This window comes from Electrona antarctica, assembly GCF_951216825.1.
Source record: "Electrona antarctica genome assembly, chromosome: 13".
In the NCBI taxonomy this organism is placed as follows: Eukaryota; Metazoa; Chordata; class Actinopteri; order Myctophiformes; family Myctophidae; genus Electrona; species Electrona antarctica.
In genome coordinates this window covers 15,540,512-15,562,999 of record NC_136794.1, presented here as the reverse complement: position 1 = coordinate 15,562,999, position 22,488 = coordinate 15,540,512, and the positions used below count along the sequence as shown (strand labels likewise).

The window sequence follows — 22,488 nt, the reverse complement described above, 5'->3', positions numbered from 1 at the left end:
TCCCATTTGTGGTAGTGTCAGACCACTGATATTCTAACTAAAACTTGACCCAACCATTTAAAATGTACCCTTAAGGGTCCATTCATAGATGCGCATTCATCCAATAACATGGGTACCACAATTTATTGAACTAGGGCAGCGCTGTAGACAGCGGTGCCCGTTGGGCACTGGCATACTTGGAACGATGCATGTTGGAAATGCATGCCCCACCCAGATATTATGTGTCGGTGTCCCTTTTATGTCCATGCATTATGGAGTTCTTTGTCAGGCATGCCCAAATATGGAGTCTATGCAGATGTCAGAATGATGTCAGAACAGGCCAGCTCCATATATGGACACTGGGCAGGGGCCCTGTCCAGAGCCCGGGCAGAGGCCTTTTTGGGGCGGTTCTGGACAACCGTGGGTCCGACCAACTCGACGCCGGGCACTGCACCCCCTGTGGTGGGGTGGAACGTGTGTGTCAAAATCTGAAGTCGGTGGGGCAAACGACTTGGTGCATTTATAGTTAGATAATAATAAATTAAGAAAAACAAACTTGTATAACATGCAGGTCATTCTATTGTTTAACTGCCTGGCCCATAGATCTGTCTGCTCCAGGTCTGCAGACCAGGTGTGAGGTAATGACGTCTCTCAGCCAATCATGTGAGGTTCCCAGGTGTGACGTAATCACATCTCTCAGCCAATCATATGTGAGGTTGGAACGTGCCTGACTGAGTTTTTAAACCCAGACTCTGTCAATCTCACTTCTCATCTCTGCTCAGACTTTCACAGAGACATAACCATCATGATGGAGGGGCTGCTAAGCAAGTGGACTAATGTTGTCAACCGCTGGCAATACCGCTGGTTTGTTTTGGACTACAATGCTGGCTTGCTGTCATACTACACATCAAAGGATAAGATGATGCGAGGTGCCAGACAAGGCTGCGTACGTCTCAAGGGAGCTGTGATCGGCATCGGTGATGAGGACGACAGCACTTTTACCATCACTGTGGACCAAAAGATGTTCCATTTCCAAGCCCGAAATGCAGACGAGCGAGATAGGTGGATAAACCCCTTAGAAGGAACTATGCTCCATCACACCCTCCAGCTGAGGGAGGCAGAGACTGTATTTATCCCCAGCATTCAAGACCTTGAGAAGAAGCTTGCCGAAGCGGACGCCTACTTGCAGATGCTGATCGTCAAGTTGAAGCTCTTTGAGAAGGTCAAGGACGGTATGGATGTGTCACGCAATAAGATTGACAATTTGATGGAGACAACTTGCAGTATGGTAGAATCCATCAATCAATGTATTGCACTGGTGCAAATTGCCAAGGGTCCAAATAACGAACAGCCACTCGCAAACAGGCTTTTAAGAAACATCAACCAACCTCCTCTGGACATGACTGTAGTCAACACAACCATGCCAACACAGATCACACTACCCACAGACCGTTCTAGCGCTATGTCAGGTCCCAGTAGCAGCGCCACCTTCCACACCCACATCTCCATCCCCTCTCCCTCAGTGCCAGATGTCTCGTACTCCTCCAGTGAGGACGAGTTCTATGATGCTGGCGAGTTCTCCTGGAGCAACAATTCCCCAAAACACCAGGTGGCGTGTGGGCCAAAAGGATCTTGTTTGAGCACCCAAGACTTCACTTCAACACTTCACACAGCAGTGCCAAGAGACAAGGCAGCTGAAAGGCTCAAATGGTCTCCTTCGGGGCCTCCAGCCACCTTGCCCCTTGGTGATGAGAAAACAGTGCTGAAACAACTCCAAACCAAGGAATCACTGAACTCACCCCTATCCAAAGAAACCACAGACACAGCTCCATCACTCAGACAATTCAAATCAAACAGCACCACAGATGCAGACCAATCACTCAACTCATCCACATGCAACAGCACAACAGATGCATTTGACAGCTACGATGACCATGACAACACTGAGGAGTTTGAGTCAGTGGAGGAGCAAAAGAGCATTGTCATTCACCTGTTGTCTCAGGTCCGACTCGGCATGGACCTCACAGCGGTGGCCTTACCAACCTTCATCTTGGAGAGGAGGTCTTTATTAGAGATGTATGCGGATTTCTTTGCACATCCAGAATTATTTGTAAGTATCGCGGAGCAGCCGGCTCCCCGGGAGCGCATGGTACAGGTGGTGAAATGGTATCTGTCATCGTTCCATGTTGGAAGACAGAGTTCGTTAGCCAAGAAGCCCTTCAATCCCATCCTGGGAGAGGCCTTCTACTGCCACTGGGATCTACCCAATGAGGCGGAGGAACCCAAGGAGACAGTATCAGATGGTCCAATCCCGTGGTCTTCGCCCAACAGTTTGGGTTTTGTAGCAGAGCAGGTCTCGCACCACCCACCTGTTTCTGCATTCTATGCAGAGTCTTACAATAAGAAGATCCAGTTCAACGCTCACATTTGGACTAAGTCCAAGTTCCTCGTTCCTCGATCTGTAGGTGTCCACAATATTGGCCAAGGCCGTGTTTCATGTTTTGAACATGACGAACACTACATTCTCACTTTCCCTAATGGTTATGGGAGGTCAATCCTGACAGTCCCATGGTTCGAGCTGGGTGGGGAGTGTACCATCTACTGCTCCAGGACAGGCTACAGTGCCAACATTATGTTCCACACCAAGCCTTTCTACGGTGGAAAGAAACACCGGGTGACTGCAGAGATCTTTGCACCAAAGGATAAGAAGTCTTTCTGCTCCATTGAGGGGGAGTGGAATGGAGTGATGCATGCCAAGTGGGCATCTGGGGAGAAATCCTTGTTCATAGACACCAACAAAATGGGAATCAATAAGAAGAAGGTCCGGAAGCTGGAGGACCAGCTGGAATACGAGTCTCGCCGTCTGTGGAAAGATGTGGCACAGAACTTGAAATGTAAGAACATCAATGCAGCGACAGTAGCCAAATGCCGTCTGGAGGATAAACAGAGATTTGATGCTCTGGAGAGGAAGCAGAATGAACAGCAGTGGGAGCCGAGGCTGTTTCACAAGGATGGAGAGCGATGGATCTATCATAAATCTCTACTGAAGAGACTAGCTTCTTCACACACACACCAGAGTTTTCATAATAACTCTTTTGTAAACCACTTAGGCTTGGAATGACTGAATAAGATTGAATATGTACACAGCTTTGCAATATTCCGGAATAAAATAAATAAAAAATGTATAATGAAATTTAGTAAAGCTCCTCCACCACCACTACCCTACCTCCATGAGGCTTATTCTTGCCTAAGGGAATGGCCATAAAAAAAAGATTGAAAACGCATTTAAAAACGTAGTCATGCTGTCAGAAACAGGCTCTAGCCCTGTGAGTCGCCCTCGAGCAAGACAGGATAGCTGTGTGAGTTGCCCTATCAGTTACAACTTTGAGCAATATATAAATACAAATCTATTATGTTTTCCATGCTCTTTTTTGAGGGGCGCTAGCCTCTCCAATGGCTGGATTTCAGACATGACGTCAAGAGACAACTCATTGAAAATTGAAAATGAGGCAAGCTGGGAGGTATGTCGCAGGCCAGTCACCTACGTCTCGGGTCATGTCGTCACCTCATGCCACGTCATCAGTGCTATAAATCCAGGGTCCCTGACACAGTAATGTGTTTAATATTCACTGTTGCAGGTTCTCACCTGCAAATGCTTAATACAATTTCATGGGAGTACCTGTTGAAGAAGATGGAGACACCCTGTCTGGTTTCAAAACAACCCGCGTTCTCAGAGATTGTGCACGGGAGAAGACTATATTCGTCCATGGAACTATAGCAGACCAGGCGGCGGTGGTCCTGCTGGAGAAGACTCCCATCACAAAGGACAGCTTGGATGAGCTGTTCAGTGGTTCCAGGATGGAACTGGACATGAGGAATGACACCTGCAGCACTTACCTGCTGCAGCCCCCTGCCCATCTCAACAGGATCATGACCACAGTGGTGTGTCCCGCCACAGAGGAACACATGAAGAAGTACCAGAGTGGGGAGCTGTTTCTGGTGGAGGAGACGGAGGCGGACTACAACTCCATCACTCTGGCATGCATTGAACAGCAGAGCTTTAGCATTCAGTGGATGTACAATGTTCTAGAAAAGAAGGCAGAGGCCGATCGCATCGTTTGTGAAGATCCAGACCCGCAGCTTGGCTTTGTGCTCCTACCGGACGTCAAGTGGGACCAAAAGCAGAATGACAACTTGTACCTGGTTGCAATAGCTCATCAGAGAGGCATCAAGTGCCTCAGAGACCTGACCCCAGAGCATGTTCCCCTTCTCAAGAACATCCTTAAGAAGGGAGAGGAGGCCATATTCCAGCGATACGGGCTGCCAGCCTGGAAGCTGAGGGTGTACCTCCACTATCAGCCATCATACTACCACCTCCACGTCCATTTCACTGCGCTGGAATATGACGCACCCGGCTGTGAGATGACACGGGCCCATCTCATCCAGAATGTCATCCAGAACCTCCAGTTATACCCACAGTATTACAGAAGCCATACCCTGTTCTTCACCCTGAAAGAAGGTGACGGACTGCTCGCCAAGTTCAAAGAGGCAGGAAGGTTGTAGGGTATACCTATGCTCTGCAGACATCTATGGTCCACAGACCATTTGCCTGTAGTCCGCAACGCCGGCCCAAATGAAAGTGACAAATACCCCAAAAACATGGCCAAGGGGTTACAATTCAAATTTTAGTCATTATTATTTTTTCATTTCATATGAAAGAAGAGAATCATTGCTGCAAAATGTGATACTTGTTTGTTAGTATACTTGTTTAGTTTGACCCACCAGCTTTGGATATACAGCTTACAGTATATAGAATAATTGGGAAAGAAACTAAAAGAAACATACTTCCAACTATGCAATGGCAGTAAATCCGTTCCAGGTTACAGTGCACTGCACGCATCAGCCAGGTGTGACATTCCTTCTTTTGTCTCCATAAAAGGTATATTTTCTTCAAATTGTCCTCTGCCTGCAGTGTTACTCCCCCTACGCCGAGATTACTGTGTAAAACTCGAAGAGAACAGAATATTCTGTGTACAATCTCTGTCAGTTTGACCTGATTTTGTAGACACATGTAGTTGGAAAACACTGAAAAACACTGGTGGTGACGTAATAATTAATGAATACCTGGCAATCAATGTGTTAATGTGTGTGTGGAAATGACAGTCACCAGATAGATTTGTATAGGCAGCGTACACTGCTGGCTACCACTGTTTACTTGGAGTTCAGGCCTATGCTTCTATGATAAGACAACCCTAAAGAAGCTTATCTTTAAAAAAAATCACACCCGTGTGAACTGAGTGGTGTAAGGTCTTATATAGACTGATCAGCTGTGGTCTGACGTAATGTCTGACGTAATGAAATCACACCCGTGTGAACTGGGTGACCGTAGCAACCATGCTCATTTTTTTGGCACAGACAGACGGACACGTAAACTAACAAAGCCAGTCGTAGGAGTGGTTTACACCAATCAAAAATAAGTTTGGATGTGTGGAGTATTCATTTAAATACGTATAGGTGCACTATACATACATAGGTACGCATGTGTTCTGTATAGCCACAACAATGTATCTGGATACAATTATGCATGAACGTTATCTATTTCCGTTAACACCACCCAGCTTTGTTAAATTGAATTAATCAATTGAATACTATACTTTACCAGTAAGAGGCCCTGAGGGCGAGGTCGCGTGCACACATCCGCCTGGGTGACAGCAGACTGCTGGGTGAGCACCGGCACTTTGGCATGGGGGGGTCAGATCAACATATGGAATGAATGAATTATGTACTGGCAAAAATGGAGTGTGTCTTGAGTGTTCAGCCACATATGGACCAATATGGTGGCGTGACGTGTCCCAAGGTGTGATGTCATGAGGTTTGACCATATATGGAGGTGTGATGTCACGAGGCGTGACCACATATGGAGGTGTGACTAAACTGACAGGAGATGCAGGTTTTCATAGTAAATGCAACCTACGGTCACAAACATGGGTGACTGGTCTATCTGGCAGTCTGTCACTGCCACCTAGCGACTTGGCATGCACATTTTAGCGTTTTCATAAAGTGTGCGTGTTCGTGTAAAGGGTCGATAAAACATGAGAACGCAACGGGACTTTACCATTTTCTCTGGTGACCGTTTCCACATTTGATGAACTTTAAGGCTTTACTATGTAGTAGCATATAAAATGTTATATAATATGTGTCCATCAAATGTATGCAATATTCTGGATGAATAATTATTCCCAAATGATCATAAATGATTTGAGACATGCATTACTCTAAAGCCCAAACTACACCAAAGGGTCTCGTCGAGACAAAACGTTTATTAAGGCTTTTTTGGACCCAATGTTGCGCAATTACAAACAGTGAGAATAAATCAAGACAGGCTAGTCTGTGAACATAATAGAGGGGTCATGAATTGGATATTATCCAGAGAGCTAATATGGTCTGATTGGGAAAGCTGGTATACGAATTTAAAAAATGTAATAAAAAGGAAGGAAGTAACCACTAGAGAAGAGTAAGAAAGAATGAAAGAACAGGAGAAAGAGCAAGAAAAAGGGATGATGGATGAGGGGAGCAAGGCGGCTAATTTGTGAGCGGCTGTTCACACCTCTGTGGCGACGAGGGGCCTGTAACGCTGGCTAGCACTAACACTAATGCACAACACCTGGCACTGCTTCTACTGCACACACAGCTGGGTTGAGAAGATTGGAGGATTGTGGATTTGCATTGTGCGGCTACACATAACATGCCAAAACATGATTTAAAGTTATGCATCTGTATAAGTTTTAGTAGTCAGTTGTGAAGACATCTTGGTAGAGATCTTTAGCCTCACATGTTCACATCACCTCATGTCATACAGTATGCCCTATATGCACGGTAGCCATATTGGCAAGAAATTGAGGCACTTTAATGCAACAATAATGCAACAGGTTGTTGCATTATTGTGCATGTTAGTCACTGGAAAGTACTGTACACTAAGGCCACGTCCACATGGAGACGTTTAAAAAAAATGTTGGTCATTTTCTCAAGGAATCTGTTGTCCACATGAAACCAACACAACCACTGAAAATGCCTGTAGTATGTCCGGCCTAAGTGGTGCTGTGAAGCTGCCACAAAGCAACAAAGAGAGAGAAGAAGACATGCAGCATGCACATTCAACTCATGTGACGTAAACCATAACTAATGGCGAATGCAGTTCTCCATGTCCACTTGTTGCTAACGGTGGTCGGATAGGAGCAGTACATGAGCCCTATCGCGCTCGGTAGCTTCTGCAGCATGAACGCACCACTGATGGGCACCACCATCTTTGTTGTTGATGTTGCCTGTGGCGTCATCGATTCAGGAAAGATGCATATTTGTTGTACACACGGAGGGAGACGCAAGGGAGTCGTCTTCAGATTTCTTCACTCTGGGACCCGGTTTCAGAATGAGCGTGTTCGGTCACCCACAACGGCAGTTCCGTGTGGACGAAACGGCAATACGATTACAAACTTTTGCAAGTGCACCTAAAGTACTCTCTGTGTGGATGGGGCCTAAATGGGACACAGCCTTAATTAAGTATCACTGGTAGCACCTGTGAACTTCTTTGCCAGAGAAAATGTCAGCCGAGCCTCTTATTGGCTGGGCTGTAGCGGTCAGTGCTCCATGGTTGGTCTAAGGAGGTCCGTGTCTTTTCAATTAATATGTCACCTTTTGTCCTCACTTTTCAATGGTTGTGCCCGAGCCAGACGTTAAATATCTAATCGTCTAGCTACTGCAAGACTATAAGTAAACTCCCTTTCACTGACACCAGTTTTTAACCTGTACAGGAAAAACAATAGATTTTGCCTAGGCTGTCATGAAACTCCTGTACGTGCACCCAACACGGTAGAGCTGTCAGATCAAGTAGAAATCATCAATCATTCTATAATGATGATTTGAATATATTTGAATAGTGCACTGGGCTTGAGTCAGCTAGCCGGCTCCACTCCACACTGAATGCATGATGTACAGGTCTCATTGATCTACCTGCAGCTGGGATGGAACACAGCCACACATGCACTGCTGGTGTTCATAACACCTGTTTTAGAAGCTCAATTACTGGAGATCTGAAAACCATTTTGAAGCTTTTCATGGGGAATGTTGCTTAATCTTTATGTGCTCACATTCAAGAACCAAATCACTGTATCTATATTTTCCAAACACATTGTTATAAATTGTTACACTCCAGAGCAGTCCGTTCTGGCTGGCTGGCTGTCTCTCTCTCGCTGTCTCTCTCTCTCTCTCTCTCGTGCCAGCAGCAATATTGAGGAAAAAAAGTGTGCATTATTGGCTCTTCAGTGATGCTTGTGGAATTCGGCTCCGTCTCGTTCCTGACCACATCACTGCCGTGCCAATAATCACGATGAAGCAACCCTTGAGTGTAATATTGCAGGTGTGCTGTCATGCTCGTTTCAATCTGGGAACCCATTCAGTGAAAGAAAAAGAAAAAAGGAAACAAAATATTCTAGTCTGACAACATTATTCTCATTTAAGCATGGCTTGAGAGCTCATTTCAACCAATCAGGTTGCTTTGGTCGGAACTACCTGTTCTTTCGTTTGTTTTGCTTTTAACTGCTTCTAGACGACTAGCTGGTGTCAGGGCATACTGTACTGTATTTCTTTGCCATTGTTCTTACAAATAAACCCTATACTGTTCATCTACAGACAACATATTGATCTGATTATACAAGCATTTTGTTTTGTCTATGAAATATATCTGTCTGCCATTTTCACATTTCAAAAAACGCTGATCCCATATTGTATTCACATTTGGCTGGCATTGCTGAGGACTAAAGGAAGAACAGTGTTGGCCTGTCACAATTCTAACATTCTAATCACAATTAGTTTGCATAATCAGAATCACTAGCATGAGGTGAGCCTAAGGTTTAAAATTGCTTATTTTTTCAATTAATGAAATTGATTACTTCAATTAACTGTTGCATCCCGAATGAATGAATGAATGAATGAATGAATGAGTTAATATGTTAGATAGATAGATAGATAGATAGATAGATAGATAGATAGATAGATAGATAGATAGATGTTTGAATTGTGTTTGTGTATGTTCCCTTTAAGTAGAATCGAGGCCAGGATCACTGTAGTTAGAGGAGCAGATTAAAGCAGCATTACATGTAATTATGAAACGGAGCCAAAATCTCTGAGGAGGTGTGTGTGTGTGTGTGTTACTGTGCACGTGTGCATGTTTTAATATGCAGAGCCTTGCCCAGGGAATCGAGCTGAGTTCTCCATCTGGGAAATAAATGAATTAAAAGAGGAATTACACATCCATGTCCTCGATGGGTTATCACTCTGTGCGTGCGTGCGTGCGTGCACACACACACACACACACACACAGGCAGAGAAAATAATGGAAGAGGAAATTGGAGAGAATAATAGAGAGAGACAATGTGTCCAACATTTTAACTTGAGAAATAGCATGACCTAGGCTGGGCAATATGCATATTGATATCATATTGGTATCTTGATATGAGAGATATTGTCTGGGATTGTGGATATCATGACATATAGTAAGTGTTGTCTTTTCCGGGGCCTTTTCTGGGGAAAAGATTCAGCGGAAAAAAAAGACAGTCTACAAGGTCACTATGTGACACGTAGTGTAGATCAGCTATTATCACTATTTTTGAAGAAATATTTGTTTGGGTGAAAGAAAGGTTCCTTGATGAGGTACCCGTATGGGGCTCTGAGAGTGTACAAATGGAACACACACACACACACACACACACACACACACACACACACACACACACACACACACACACACACACACACACACACACACACACACACACACACACACACACACACACACACACACACACACACACACACACACACACACACACACACACACACACACACACACACACACACACACACACGCACACACGCAGTCTGTTTCCCATTTCTACATTTTTTCCCGGCTGATGAGCTTTGATGTCATTAGAGTTGATGACATGTGACAGCGATGAAACCGGATAATGAAAATCAATAATGTCAGCTTCTAAAGCCTCCAATTGTATCAGTGTTTGTAAATCCCCCGGCTGGCCAAGGCAGGCCTCACTGCGCGCACGCACACGCACATGCGCACACACACACACACACACACACACACACACACACACACACACACACACACACACACACACACACACACAGTAACTGCACACAGACACAAACTAAATATTGATTCTGACTTGTCTACCCGCTGGACTATGGTTGCTCTGGAGCTGTGGTTAACAAACATTTTCAAACACCAAAAGTATACATTATTAAGCCACAGCCATCTGAAATGATTTGGTGCGAGCGACACCAATAACAAATCACACTTTTTTTTGTTTTCTTTAAGCTTATCTACAAGCTCATGATGCAACACATTGTGAGCTTGCTGATGGGCTATATAAAATAGGGTTAAAGTGGTTCAACAGTTTGCAGGCTGGGAGTGCATACACCGACATTGTAGTTACTTAAATTGGAGACGATGTCAGTTCACCTTCAGTAAATAGAAATCGGTTTCCTTTCCAAGCTTCAAATAACGATCAAACTAAATCCTCCTGACACAAGGCTTTCAGTTGGTGGACATTGAGTTCTTACAAACGAAGCATAAACAGACCATTTATACGGTATGTCTAAAATGTAAAAGCAACAAGGCAAAAAAAACTGTTTCATACGAGACAAGGAGGACGTGTCTGTCTGTCTGTCTGTCTGGTTGCTAAAATGAGTGGGACCGTGGACTTCTCAGCGGCTAGCTGGTCTCAGGGCAGTTCTTAGTCATTTGACCTCAGATGGAGGAGATGGGAGAACGACAGACACAGCAAATTGATAAATAAGCCGCCGCCCCCCCCAGTCCACAATCCATTTCCTTTCCTGGATATCTGGACCCAGTGTGTTCAATCCCACATTGCCTCAGTAGCATCACATTGCTGCACGCTAACACACGCGCCTCATGCCCTAGAGTCGTCCATCAATCTCTATCACATCCAGGGAAACGGCTGGAATAAATGGTGTTGGAAAGAGAAACTCAGAGGAACCGTTTGGAGAAAGAAAAATAAAATAAAAACTGTGGTCCAAACTGCTTAGTCACATGGATGGAATGGTCTCTCTCTCTCTCTCTCTCTCTCTCTCTAAACCACTGGACTGATCAGTGCCAAACTGGAAGCACTCAGCCACAGAAATATACCTCCACTTTTTGTCAGGTGAAAACCTGACTAGTGAAAGCCCTTGTTTTGTTATTAATCTTTTTATATAATTTAACTTTCATTTCAGAATAGAATTCAATTGGACTCTGATTGGGCTGAAGTCGTGCCAAATTTGGAGTCATACATTGACGTCCTGATGACTGATGTCACCGGTGATGTCCAAGATCTACCATGTTCCCTCAGCCCTGTTCCCTCAAAACTAACATCCAATCCAAATCCTTAACCCCGCGCCTAACTCTATAAACTAACATATATGACCTGAGGGAACATGTAGGCGTCATGCCCGACTCTATGCCCAGTCTGTCTCTCAGGCTACCGCTCTTTGGATGATTGTGTGCTTTTGTATGCAAATAAAGATTTGGTCATGTCGGTTCATTTTGCTGAGAGCTCTTTGACAGGCGCATGTAAAAGCGGTGGCAGCCGCGCCAAGTCCATTAGACGGACACGTCTGAAAGTCACAGACACTGTAAAACTCAGGAACCACTTGGCTACAAATGGTACAGAAAGGGTGGCTCATTTGTCTGGAGTGGCTGTGTGTGTGTGTGTGTGTGTGTGTGTGTGTGTGTGTGTGTGTGTGTGTGTGTGTGTGCGCATGAGGGGGTGGGGGGTAAACGATGTAAAAGTAACAGATGGAAATACTTTCTGCCTTGATGGATGAGCCGAGAGATTTCCAAGAAATTAGATTAGTGACCACACCCCGATCTGTCCCTCCCTCTGGAGGTTCAAAGGTCAGGAGACCATCCACACCCCTCTCTCGCAAAATACATTTTCTTTAAAGACGGTGTACCGCTGTCAGGAATAGAAAAGTTATGTTTTTGTTAATAGCTCAGGATAACATTACAATTATTAAACAGCACCCAGCAAAGCAGTTGGGCTTCAGTGTCTTGCAGGACACTTCAACACTATGCGAGGCGCAGGGGCGTCATTTGGAGTTTTGCCTCCTCCTAGCTTTCACAATGGCGATGGTGCAGAAGGTCCCAGATTCGATTCCCTCTGCGGACATGTGCGCGCTGCGGGGGCGTCTCTCTCCTCCATGTCATCAGTGCCTGTACTTCAGGTGGGGTTGGCGAAAGTGCCTTTCTGTGTGGAGTTTGCATGTTCTCCCTGTGTCCTCTAGGGTAGGTAACCTCACCAAAAAATTTGTAATCCTGGTCTCTATACTGGCTCCCAGGAGCCGGGGCGCCTGATGGGGGGTGCATACTTAGTTTAGACTAGTCATTGGTTAGACATAAGGGTTGGGAGAGGGTTAAGGTATAGGTGGTTTAGGTGTGCTGCCCCGTGGGAGGTTAGGGTTAGGGTGAGGGTTTGAGATAGGTTGTAGTTGTAGGACTAGTTGTAGGACTAATGACTGGTCTAACCAATGACTAGTCTAAACTAAGTACTGTCTAAACTAAGTACTGCACCCGCCTGATGGTGGGGAAAGGAACTGGTTGGAATAACGTGTTCCTTCCACACGTTACGTCCTACTGGGGAAAGTCCTCCTGTCAGGTGATAAGAAGCTGCCTGCTCACTCCTCATGCATTGAAGCTCAATTCGGGGGTCTCCCCAGGTTGGCAGAGGGAGAGTAGCGCCCACGATTACAGCTTAGGCAATTGGCACCCGGGTGAAAAATGGTTTACAAAAAATGTGGGATGAAAACATTTAAGAGAAAAAGGAAAAAATTGATAATAATGGCCGATATATCACCGATATGTCAGTGTTCCATAAATGCACAACACAAAAGAACAAAATGAGACGGCAGAGCAAAACCTGGAAACTGAAAAAGCCTACCGGTATTTAATAACACATAAAAACATTATCATTATTCTTTTGTTACACACTTCTAAACAAAGTGATATCATGGATGACTGAACAGTGACTTCAGGAACAGCAGATGACAAAAGAAATGCTTTTAATGAAATGCTTTTTATTTGACTTGTTATTTCTGTTTATGTGAAGGTACGTACTAATGCATGGTGTTGTGATACAGTAATTGACTGGCTATTTCCAGACATGCAGACAGAAGCTGTAATTATGCCGTCCTGTATTAGGGCGTGGCTGGTGCGTGCGTGCGTGCTTTTTATCTCCTTTGATCTGTGACCTATTGTAATTGGATAAACTATATCTCACACACACACACGCAACATAAATCTATACACGTGCACATGCACAGAAACACAAATTCAAGCAGGCACACAGACATACAGTAGTAGTGTTAGTGTGTGTGTGTGTGTGTGTGTGTGTGTGTGTGTGTGTTGCCCCAGGCATGCTCTCTCTCTCTCTCTGTAGGGATGGGCGTAGACCTATTCCTTTTGTTGTGTCAATCACAATCGAGTGGTGTTACTAATGTGGAATATTTCAACATGTGCAGACACTCATATGTATTCACTTGTAGACACGCACATGCACGCGAGCACACACACACACACACACACGCAAGTGCACAGAAACATAAATGCAGATACTTTTTACTTACTTTTACACCTAATGTAAATGTTGCGTGACTGCTTTGTGTGTGCAGGCAGTTCAGGGACTAAATTCCTGTAAAGGTTCAAGGCTCTTCTTTATTCTTGTGTACATGTACATAAGAATAAAGTCTGGCTTCTGCAGCAGAATACTAACTAGGCTAATACTAATAAGGGAGTAAGAAAGTTAACATAATACAATGTATGGGCACAGCATATTTTATACTGTACACCATCAACATTTTCTCACCTCTTTTTTCCCTTACAGCTGCCATGGTATCATACTGTATGTATACAGCAGTTAGAGGAGAGGAACAGTGCCACCCGTCTAGTGCTTCAAAGTTACAAAAGAAACCCTGAAGTTATTTCTTCTAGATTGTCCACGTCAAGAATACCTGTTTTGTGAACATTTTGTGTAGTTTTGAGTGTGACATCTATAATGTAGCATCCAGTGTAAACGTATTACGAGCACGGCTCTATATAGTGATGAGGGTTGAAGTGCAGAGGTTTCACATCCCATCCTCAACCCCTGACATATAGTTCTAATAGGAAGTCAAGGATCTATAGCTGCACTAGCCTCAGAAACTGAGGCTTTTCGTTTTCACAATAAAAAGAAAAGTCTGGGAAAGACATGTCCTGGTCTAGGAGTGGGAGAGAACTACAGTGCAGAGGGGCGTTGCTCCAAAAGTTGGTGATGTCAGTGTTCTCCGCTGTTTTCTACCAGGGAGGGGAGGGGCGGGCACTCAGATCGGTGAAACAAGCGGCACACGGCCGCCACCTAGTCTAGACCAGACATCACGCTGCATGGCTGGGCAAGGCTATAGCTGCACAGGCTGGGGTTGAGCCCTGAGTTCCTGAGTTTGAAAATTGCTCTAATCTTGATCTATTTGTGTTTTAATTCACAATATGAAATCAGAATAGTTGTGAACGAAAGCGGTAATTGCTGGGGTCAATGCGAATTGCTTAGGTCGACCAAACGGTTTAGGGAATACAGCTTTTTGAAGAATGGGTTTCTGATAACATGGCATTCTGAGAAATTGGGCTTCAATGGTTTGACAAGGACTTTCATACTGTCTCAGCTAAAAGTCTTTGGAAAAATGATTTACGAATTGAATTTAGTTAATATTTTACCCAACAAATGAATAATGGTCAATTTGCTACACTGCCAGTTACTTTTATCATGAAATGAATAAACATCAAACCATCATACATATGGCGCCCCTAGGCGGATAGGGATTCCCTATTTGTAGTCGACTTTAATTGCTACTTTCACTGAAGTAATAAATTGCAGTACGTCTTCCAACACTGCCTACTGTATGCACAAAATAAACTATAGAAACACTGCACCTATTTAAGGTTTCATACTGTAAGTGCAGTACGGACACAGCCAGCATTCTCATTGTTTACAGAGATTACCATAATGATGATCATAACTTTCCTATGACGAGTGACACTCTCACGCGCACAACACACGCAACTTTCGCAATCTGTGTTTGTTCTCTGCAGATTGCAATTAAGTCGTCAGCAGACAGCTGTGATATATATTGTGGCGCAGAATAAAATGTGCGTTACTCCTCTTTCCTCTAAAAAAAAAAGTGACAGTTTGATGTGTTCTGGGGGTTGAGACAGACAGACAGTAAACAGTGTGGTCACCTACTGTAGGAGGCCACTTGGGGACAAACATGTATGCTCCGTGCATGGTTGCTGTGGTGACTCTTCTGGGTATAGAAAAAGAAAATCACAATTTGCGCCAATTTCATTGTCTGGAGATCTCTTCTCTTCTCTCTCTCTCTGACTATTTGAAACACCCCTTATGTGGGATATGATGCTATACATGGAACATAGAGTAGAGTAAATAATTAGAGATGAAAACTGTTCATAGAACTAAACTTCTGATCACTTTGGAAAAAGGTGTCCCTCGGGGTTCGATATTAGGTCCCCTACTCTTTCTTCTGTACGTAAACAATATCTGTAGTCAATCAAAGCACTCAAGGTATCACATGTATGCAGATGATACGGTTCTGTACACCTGTGCGCCGACTCTTGAGGTTGCTGTACCAAATTTGTCCTTTGATTTAGTCTCCCTGCAGCATGGATTAATATAGAGCAAATTATTGCTAAATGGCAATAAAACTAAAGCTATGTTGTTCACTCCACGAGCTATTTCAGCTCCAGTGACCATCTCCACTCTCGATGGAACTCCCATCGAGTGGGTGGAGCGCTACAAATACCTTGGCTTTTGGTTGGATAAACACCTTCATTTCAAATGTCATATTGATTCCTTGTGCAAAAAGCTTAAATTCACTCTGGGTTTCTTCTACAGATTGAAGGCTTGTTTTGCTTGTTCAGCTCGTAAAAAACTGGTCATTTGTCTCTTTCTGTCCCAATTGGATTATGGCGATACCATTTATAGGTTTGCCTGCTCCTCCATCTTGGCCAAATTGGATCCCTTGTACCATGCTGCATTGAACCTTGTACCATGCTCCCTTGTACCATCCTGCCGTCTTACATTTCATCCAAATTCGGCTTGGTCCAAAATGGTCTCAACCTCAGGTCAAATGCTTGGCTGCGGTGTGTAGTACCAGCATTCAAATCCCAGGGGGGTAAAACATGTCTGGCCTTCTTTGGCCCTTGGTCGTGGAACGATCTACAGTCTAGACTAAAATTGGCTTTGAAAGTTCCCTTGAGAAGTTACAAAAGGATCATCTTAGATGTACAGTCCAACATCTGCACATGTTTGGATGTACTAGCCTAGATATTTATTATGTCGGTTCAGTTTTTGTATATTGTGGATTTTGCCCTGCTACTAAAAAATGTGGACATTGGTGATATGTTGTATTTATTCATAGGTACTTTGAGGTGTATTATGGATGTTTTATCTGCAAAATGTAACATTGACAATGTAGTATGGACGTGTAATTTTATTTCTGCCTCTTGGCCAGTTCCCACTTGAAAAAGAGACGCAGTCTCAATGTGTTTTTACTGGTTAAATACAAGGTTAAATAAACCACAGACAGAACAGAACTAAATTAAAATCCCTGTGTCTATTTGGTTAAAAGAGTAGGCTTAAGGTGGCCTTACACTAGCCGATAGGTCTTAAGGTGGCCTTACACTAGCCGATAATCACCCTTAAGGTGGCCTTACACTAGCCGATAATCACCCTTAAGGTGGCCTTACACTAGCCGATAATCACCCTTAAGGTGGCCTTACACTAGCCGATACTCGGGCATTTTTTGACGCTTGGGGGTGCCCGACTCAATCGATCTGCTCGGGGCCGCTCAAAGCGGGATCGGGATCGGCCCGATCAACATCAAGAATTTTTGATATTTGCTCTGCCCCGCTTACGCTCCGATTATCCTATAGTGTGTGGTGCTATCAGATTTCAAAAATCGGCTAGTGTATGGCCACCTTTAGAGGGAATATTGTGTTATAGTGTGTTGTTGCAACCGTAGGTCGCAGTTCACTATGAAATCCTATATTTCATGTCAGTCCATCCGTCACGCCTCGTGACACGCTACATATATGGCCGTCTCCATACATGAAGATCACGACACTGACCTCATCAAACCCTGGATAGCCATACATGGAAAAGACCTAGATATTCATATGAAGCCGGCCAGCAACTCTACATCTGACCTCATGAAACCATTAGATCTCCATATATGGACTCAGAACAGGTCAGCTCCAAAATATGGAGCTGACCTGTTCTGACATTCCATATGTTGATCCTTACCCATCCGCCCTTCCTCTTCAATGTCTCCCTTTTGACTGATATGATACCCGTCCATTTAAACTCTACGGGCCCTCCCCAAAGTTATTGGAGCAGCCGTGCCCGGCAGCCGGTAAAAACTAGGCCAGCAAATTAAGGCCCGGCCCTACCTTGGCCCTAACTGGGCTGGCCCGAGGCCCTGCCTGGCCTTACTAATTAGCACACATTTTACGCTACCCGGCCAGAAAACGTAAATTAAAAAAATAATATAATAAGAAAAAAGCTCCATATATGGGCATTCCCAGACCTGTTTCAGCGCCCTTTAGGGCGAGGTCGCTTCTCGCCCTCAGGGCATCTTACTGGTATAGTGTGTGCCTTAGAGTGTGTGTGTGTGTGTCCGCCCCTGCGCCTGTGTGTGTTTGTGAATTGTACTTTGAGGTGTCCTCAGATCCGACTGAAATGCGCTGCCATACAGTGTGTCACTGTGTGTGCGTGCGTGCGTGCGTGCGTGCGTGCGTGCGTGCGTAGACAGGGTGATGGATGTGTTTGAGCGGCTTTGGAATGGAAATGGATGGAAATGGAAGATGAGTCTCATTAAAATGTGACAGACTTTACAGGAGGGACGATACTATGCCACTATTAGAGAGAGAGAGAGAGAGAGAGAGAGAGAGAGAGAGAGAGAGAGAGAGAGATGGAGGGGTAGGGAGACAGAGGAAGAATATAAATAGGAAGTTGTAGTACAGAACTGCTTTTGAAACATGACAACAGAGGTCAATGGAGGTCACTGTGTGTGTCTCTCCCTACTCATGCATTATGTGTGTGCGTGCGTGCGTGCGTGGATGGATTCCTCTGCGACTACGCAGGCGATGAGAACATGCATTCAACAGGGTGTCAAGAGAAATTACAATCACAAGCTGACATCAAGGCACGGTTTGTGTGTCAGAACGCACCATCTGTGTGGAACCACGAGACACACTTTAAGTTTTGTCGTGGTCGATCTGAGCCATTGTGTAGGAACAGATGAGACCGGATGCCATATATTCTGTACATCCAATAGTCATTATGCTCAGAAGAGGAGAGGGGAACTGTCGTCTCCCGTTACTAAAACTGAATCACCAATTTGTTATCCGTGTTTGAAGTGAATCTAATGCACCGTTACACAGCAGAGCTCGGTTATCTGACGAGTCTCTTGGGAAGAAAGAAGCACGGGAAACACTCAACGCCGCGGGAATTCAACACCAACCACTAAAGCATCAGAACATAACACAGAACTATAGCTGCCATTGTAGGGGTCGAAACAATTGGGCATTGAAGCGGAAGCACTGACACAGCAGTGGCTGTATAAAACAATGAAACATTGGAGTAGGAGCAAAACTATGACAGTTGTATGAAGCATTGGTACAACGAGGCCCTGAACACTAACAGTCTAAAGCTTAAAAAAAAAGACCTGTTTCTGTGAAACCGTGTAGCCACGTAAAACTGATTTGGAGAAACTGTTACGTCCCTTTGTGCATGCCCATTGTTGCATATTTTAATGAGCATGCACCTGGAAACAATAACATTAACATAGGTCAAATATGTTTGTTCATGGCGTCCCTGAATTAAAGTAAGAACCTCAACAGTGCCACAGGCTGATCACCTCCATGCCACGCCCCATTGATGAAATGATGAAATGATTTGTTCAAAAGTAGCCCAGACCGGCCTGGGCTATGGCTCAATGGTCCAGGCACCTTGGCTGGTAATCCAGTCTGGCAGTGTGCCGCGGGTTCGACTCCCGATCCCGACGGCCTTTACTGCATGTATTCCCCCCATCTCTCTCCCCATTTCCTGTCAGCCTACTGTCTGTCCCTCCATAAAAAATATAAAATAAAGGCGAAAGCCACAAAAAAAACATTTTAAAAATAAAAAATAAAGTAGCCCAGACCAAGTATTAACTGCATACATAATTTTTTTTCAGATGGTCGACATTTGGTCGACATTTGTCGTTTAAAAAAAATATATTCTAATTCATCGATAGGATTTTTTGATTTTCATGAGCTGTACGCCATAATCATCAAGATTAAAACAAAAAAAGGTTTTAAATACCTCACTTTATGCACAATGAATTGAGAATACAGTATATATGAAAGTTTCACTTTTTGAATTATATTACAGAAGAAAATGAACTTTTACAAAATATTCTAATTCATTGAGATGGAGCTGTATATTCTTTCAGAGCAAACGTTTTTAACTCAACTCTTTGCTTCTGGGGAGATCCCTGGAACAACATATTTTCAGATGGGGTTGGGCCAATTACATATATTTTTGGGGGTCCTTGACATGAAAATGTTTTTCAGAACACTTGTAGAATCGTCTAAATGGGTTAAACATAACATATCATTCCTAAAAGGAAATGCATTTATTGAATTAAGCCGTAACATAAGCAACCATAAAAATAAACGAGGAAAAAGCAGGGGAATGACCCCCTCCCCCAATATGACCAGTGAAGTTGAGAAGCAACGGAGTAATATTGTGTGAAATGTTGGCACGCCGGTGCCAATATTTAACAGTTTAACATGACCTCGAGTGTACTTCTCATATACCGTGTAATTGCGCTCATTATTCTTGTCTGCAGACCAATTAGCATGGAAGTTGTAAAGTATAATTAATGGGCATTTTTTATTTTACTAATAAGTAATGACAAAACACTCAACTGCTGTTATAAGTAATACACCACACTCCACTTCAAGAGCCCAATCAATCCTTCGTTTTTAGAGGGGATTAAAGTTTGTTCCCAACCGGTGTCTGTCTCTTCCGGCATGATATTCATGTGTGACATTCTGTGTTAAAGTCCTTATAGATATAATATACATCCTAATAGAATATATTCGCCACATTTGTAGTAGAGCCTACATTTCCAAACTATAGAATCCCTATTCTGGGCATGCATCAGAGGCAGAAATGGTCCAACACTGCAGTGAAAATAGCACATCTACAAGTGTTGCAATGTAACGCATGACGATTCGTCACACAGCTAAGTATACAGGGCTCCTCCATATACTGTAAGTGATCTCCTCTCCTGCACAGATTCCCAGACCGGCCTCCTCCCCTCCTCATACCTCCCACCGTCTGTCACAGCCCTGCCTGTCCAACGATTACACCCGACCCGACGCCTCCTCGCAAGGAAGAAACAACCCAAGAGAGAAACGGGGGGGTGAGTGCGAGGAGATAGTAAGGAGGGAGGAGAAGAAGAGTGGGCGGATGAACGCGGAGCATATTCTCAGAACAGTTTGCCAGCAACCTGGCTGGAAAACAACACACTTCCCAGCGGTGGAGAGCAGCTGCTCTCTCTCTCTCGCCACAGCGCAGCGCTGTGCTGCGGGCCCGCGGCTCCCACATTGACCCCTTCCTTCACAAACACACAAGGCCTGCAGCCAGAAGGCGTTTGGTCGGACTCCAGCGCGCCAGACACGCCCGCACAGTCGCACAACAGGATGCACGGTGGTTCTGTCCACAAGAGAGGGAAATGGATCCAACACCAGACCCTGTCTGTCTCTGTATGTCTGTCTGTCTGTCTGATTGACTAACTGTCTGTCTGTCTAGCCAGTGGTTCTCTTCCACAGGAAGACAGGATATATCGTATATTTTCTGAGTATTTGGGTCCAAAATGCAGCCTGTCACATGTATACTATCTCTCGCACACGCACACCCACACACAAAACTGCAGATGGAGGCGAGTGCCAGGCCAGGCCTATTTAAATGTATATAATTTCTGTATCTCCTCTTTCCAGTTCAGAGCATGCAATCACCTTATTCCTGGCCACTTGCTTATTTTGGCTTGCTTCCCAATGTTTTTAAAACCAATGTTTTTAATATGTAGCCTAGAGCGGTGCCCGTTGGGCACTGGCCTACTTGGAATGATGCAAGTTGGAAATGCATGCCCCACCCATAAAGTTATTATGTCTGTGTCCCTTTTATGCACATATATGGAGCCTGGGCAGGGGCCCTGTCCAGAGTCCGGGCAGAGGCCTTTTGTGGCGGTTCTGGACAACTGTGGGTCCGATCAAGGCCGGGCGCTGGTGGTGTGGAACGCATGTGTCGAAGTTACGTGGATTACAAATGTACACACGTACACACAGAGACGTGGTGCATTTATAGATGTCCACAGACCAGGGATACAAGATTTGTGTTAACAATTAACATTAACACAATTTTAAAATCTTGTTTTCCCAATATATTTTTTAAAGTAGCAGATTGTTGTGAGCTTGTAGATCTGTTATTTTCAAGTAGCCAATGTAAAGTGGTAAAACTTAGCTTAGTTGCTTACTTTTGGGCTTGTTTTCATAGACCTGTTCGCTCTTTTCTCTTGCAAAAAATCGGCCAACAAGCTGATTACCTGCATTACACACGCAGCCTGCTACAGTGGGGAGGAAGTCATTACACCCGCAGCCTGCTACAGTGGGGAGGAAGTCATTACACCCGCAGCCTGCTACAGTGGGGAGGAAGTCATTTACACCCGCAGCCTGCTACAGTGGGGAGGAAGTCATTACACCCGCAGCCTGCTACAGTGGGGAGGAAGTCATTACACCCGCAGCCTGCTACAGTGGGGAGGAAGTCATTACACACGCAGCCTGCTACAGTGGGGAGGAAGTCATTTACACACGCAGCCTGCTACAGTGGGGAGGAAGTCATTTACACACGCAGCCTGCTACAGTGGGGAGGAAGTCATTTACACCCGCAGCCTGCTACAGTGGGGAGGAAGTCATTTACACACGCAGCCTGCTACAGTGGGGAGGAAGTCATTACACCCGCAGCCTGCTACAGTGGGGAGGAAGTCATTACACCCGCAGCCTGCTACAGTGGGGAGGAAGTCATTACACACGCAGCCTGCTACAGTGGGGAGGAAGTCATTACACACGCAGCCTGCTACAGTGGGGAGGAAGTCATTACACACGCAGCCTGCTACAGTGGGGAGGAAGTCATTACACCCGCAGCCTGCTACAGTGGGGAGGAAGTCATTACACCCGCAGCCTGCTACAGTGGGGAGGAAGTCATTTACACACGCAGCCTGCTACAGTGGGGAGGAAGTCATTACACCCGCAGCCTGCTACAGTGGGGAGGAAGTCATTACACACGCAGC

General features: G+C 44.7%; 2 protein-coding genes across 2 annotated transcripts; both read left to right on the top strand.

Annotated features, from left to right (window-relative positions):
• Positions 1-784: 784 nt before the first annotated feature.
• On the top strand, positions 785-3,100 carry LOC306934862 (oxysterol-binding protein-related protein 9-like; the record flags this gene model as incomplete). The annotated part of the gene is made up of 1 exon (XM_079517671.1): positions 785-3,100. The coding sequence occupies one exon, from the start codon at positions 785-787 to the stop codon at positions 3,098-3,100; it is 2,316 nt and encodes a 771-aa protein (XP_079373797.1).
• Positions 3,101-3,648: 548 nt separating this feature from the next.
• LOC306934861 (m7GpppX diphosphatase-like) lies at positions 3,649-4,542 on the top strand (the record flags this gene model as incomplete). The annotated part of the gene is made up of 1 exon (XM_079517670.1): positions 3,649-4,542. The coding sequence occupies one exon, from the start codon at positions 3,649-3,651 to the stop codon at positions 4,540-4,542; it is 894 nt and encodes a 297-aa protein (XP_079373796.1).
• Positions 4,543-22,488: the final 17,946 nt, after the last annotated feature.